The following is a 2,282-nucleotide window of genomic DNA, read 5'->3' on the forward strand; positions in this document are numbered from 1 at the left end:
AAAAAAAAAAAAAGGTAAAATATCATAATCATCATATTATGCCAAATAATACGACTATAAGATACAAGAAGTCACAATCATGGACACCCATATACTACAAATTCCTCAAGGCATCACAAAGAAAGTCACTCATGTTTATTGTCTTCACCTGTTGTCTCTTCCTTAATTTCACCGGCTGCTATTTCTGTAGTCTGTGAAACACGGTCATCTGGAGTTGACTCAGGTTGAGTTGACTCAGCTGGTTGAACAGGTGTAGTAGACGACTCGGGTGCAGATTCTGGATTCTTGATTGTACCAACTTTGACATACTTGCTCATGAACTTATATTCCCAATCTTGTAAGGCTTCAAGCTCAAATACACCAAGACCAGTGAGATCACCATTTAAATCTTTATCTTCAAATGACATTTTCGCAAGAGCTCTACTTGCATCCTTCCCTGCAAACAATGCATATGGTCCACCTGGTCCATAGAACATCCTGCAAGAAATCAAAAGGGTTGCCAAAAAATCATTATTTTATTCACAATTGTAGCTTCTTCACGAATGCCCAAATCATAAGCTTAAGAATCGAATCAAGAACCCTAATTTTGATTATACACATTCCTCAAGTCAACAGAATTCGTCGTCTTAAAGCCAATAAAGAAATATTTATAGATTATGCAGTTCTCGAAAAGGTAAAGCAGAAAGGGCACTGAAAAAGGTACGACCGAAATCAAATCAGAAAAGTGAAATTCTATGGTGATGAAGTAGAAGCAAAGTTGTGATAATAATAATAATAATATACCTGCTTTGTGAGACATCGTAGATTTGACCCTTGATCGCCATAAGGAGAGGCTTGTTAGAATCGTTGCCATCGTAGGCTTTCAACTCCTCCTCGGAAATCTCGCCGAGCTGAACCGGCGGCGGGAGAGGCTGCGATTCTTCTTCTTGGAATGATCTAGAGCTTTGTTGTGGATGATAATCGGAGGATCCACCGAACATACCGTAGGCGACATAGAAGCCGGCGAGAGCCAAAGCGACTACAGTAGCGAAAGTCGTCGGAGATAGTCCTGTGTATGCGGTTATGGCCTCTTTAAGTGTCTCCAACAGTGGCACATCCATGATTGTCGATTGATGCTTCTTCTGTGTTAAAGAGATAGATGAAAAGAGGTGTTTGCTTTATAGCTTGATGCTTTGTACCGATTTTAATGGATTCATAAATTTCAGGGTTTTGGTCGTACTGTGAATGCTGAATAGTGAATACCCTACTTTTACGACCTTTTCGACTAATTTAAACTACCTAATCCATATAATTATAATTATTTTTTATTCTATTAAAATTTATTAAATATTAAAAATAAATAATTTCTTTTAAAACAAATAAATTATTTTTTTTATGTAAAAATAAATAAAAATTTATTACATATTTAATAAAATATATAAATTATATCAGTATTGTACATAAAATATAAAACTACAAATAATAAATAAAAAAATGACAACAATGTGCTCAATAAAATGGGGTTAGTTGGCATAAGACAATGAGGATAATTGTTTTCCAAAGACAACAGTGCAACGTTGGTCCTCTTGTTTTCGAAAAAGTGTAGTTATGGTCCAAAAAATTTCTAACTTGAAAGGTTTAAAATCAAGATTTTTTCATGATTTTGGTCATAAAAAGCTGAAAGACAATTTTGCCTATTTAATTTCTTTTCTGCATTTTTTAATACTTTATTAATTTAATAAAAAGGAAAAACAGAAAAAACGGTGACCCCACCCCTTCCCCGATAGGCCATATCTCTCTCTCTCTCTCTCTCTCTCTCTCTTTCTCTCTCTCTCTCCCCCCCCCCCCCAATCGTTTTTATGCCCTATATTTTCTACATTTTCAAGCTTCAACAATGGTGGCCATTTCCAAACCCCCACTGGAATAGTTCTTCGTGAATCCCTGCAAACCAAAGAACAACAACTTGCCGAGTGTTCCAACTATTCCCATCTCCCTATCCTTCACACACACACAAAGAGTACAAACATAAAGAACATTGATCATCTTCATTTTCTCCAGCTATCCCTCCCAAAAACCCTAAAAACCACAATAAAATCCCACATGGTGCTTGATACAATAACAAGTTCAAATACAGAATAAAGAATTTTCTATTCTTTATAAATCTGGAAATACACACATAACCAAGTACATGTTGATCGAGTCAAGAGTAAGGACCTAAAAGCCTAAAATTCGGTTTTTCTTTCTGTTATCTTAGTCCACATTTACTACAAGAATCGACTATGATAAAACAAGGTGGTTTGTGG

General features: G+C 35.7%; 1 protein-coding gene across 1 annotated transcript; it reads right to left on the reverse strand.

Annotated features, from left to right (window-relative positions):
• LOC145140890 (membrane steroid-binding protein 1-like) lies at positions 1 to 1,229 on the reverse strand. Its single transcript, XM_079074275.1, has 2 exons — positions 784 to 1,229; positions 1 to 477 (listed from the first exon to the last, which is right to left on the reverse strand). The coding sequence occupies exons 1-2, from the start codon at positions 1,098 to 1,100 to the stop codon at positions 126 to 128; spliced, it is 669 nt and encodes a 222-aa protein (XP_078930401.1). The 5' UTR covers positions 1,101 to 1,229; the 3' UTR covers positions 1 to 125.
• Between the last annotated feature and the right edge of the window lie 1,053 nt (positions 1,230 to 2,282).

This window comes from Lactuca virosa, chromosome 9 (assembly GCF_052849685.1).
Source record: "Lactuca virosa cultivar CGN04683 chromosome 9, Lactuca_virosa_CGN04683_v6, whole genome shotgun sequence".
Lineage (NCBI taxonomy): Eukaryota > Viridiplantae > Streptophyta > Magnoliopsida > Asterales > Asteraceae > Lactuca > Lactuca virosa.

Bases quoted from the DNA above. Each gene is read 5' to 3' on its own strand.
- LOC145140890 (XM_079074275.1), bottom strand. From the start codon at position 1,100: ATGGATGTGCCACTGTTGGAGACACTTAAAGAGGCCATAACCGCATAC. The intron at 478-783 runs GTATATTATTAT...GATTTCTTGCAG, and splicing joins TACGATGTCTCACAAAGCAG to GATGTTCTATGGACCAGGTG.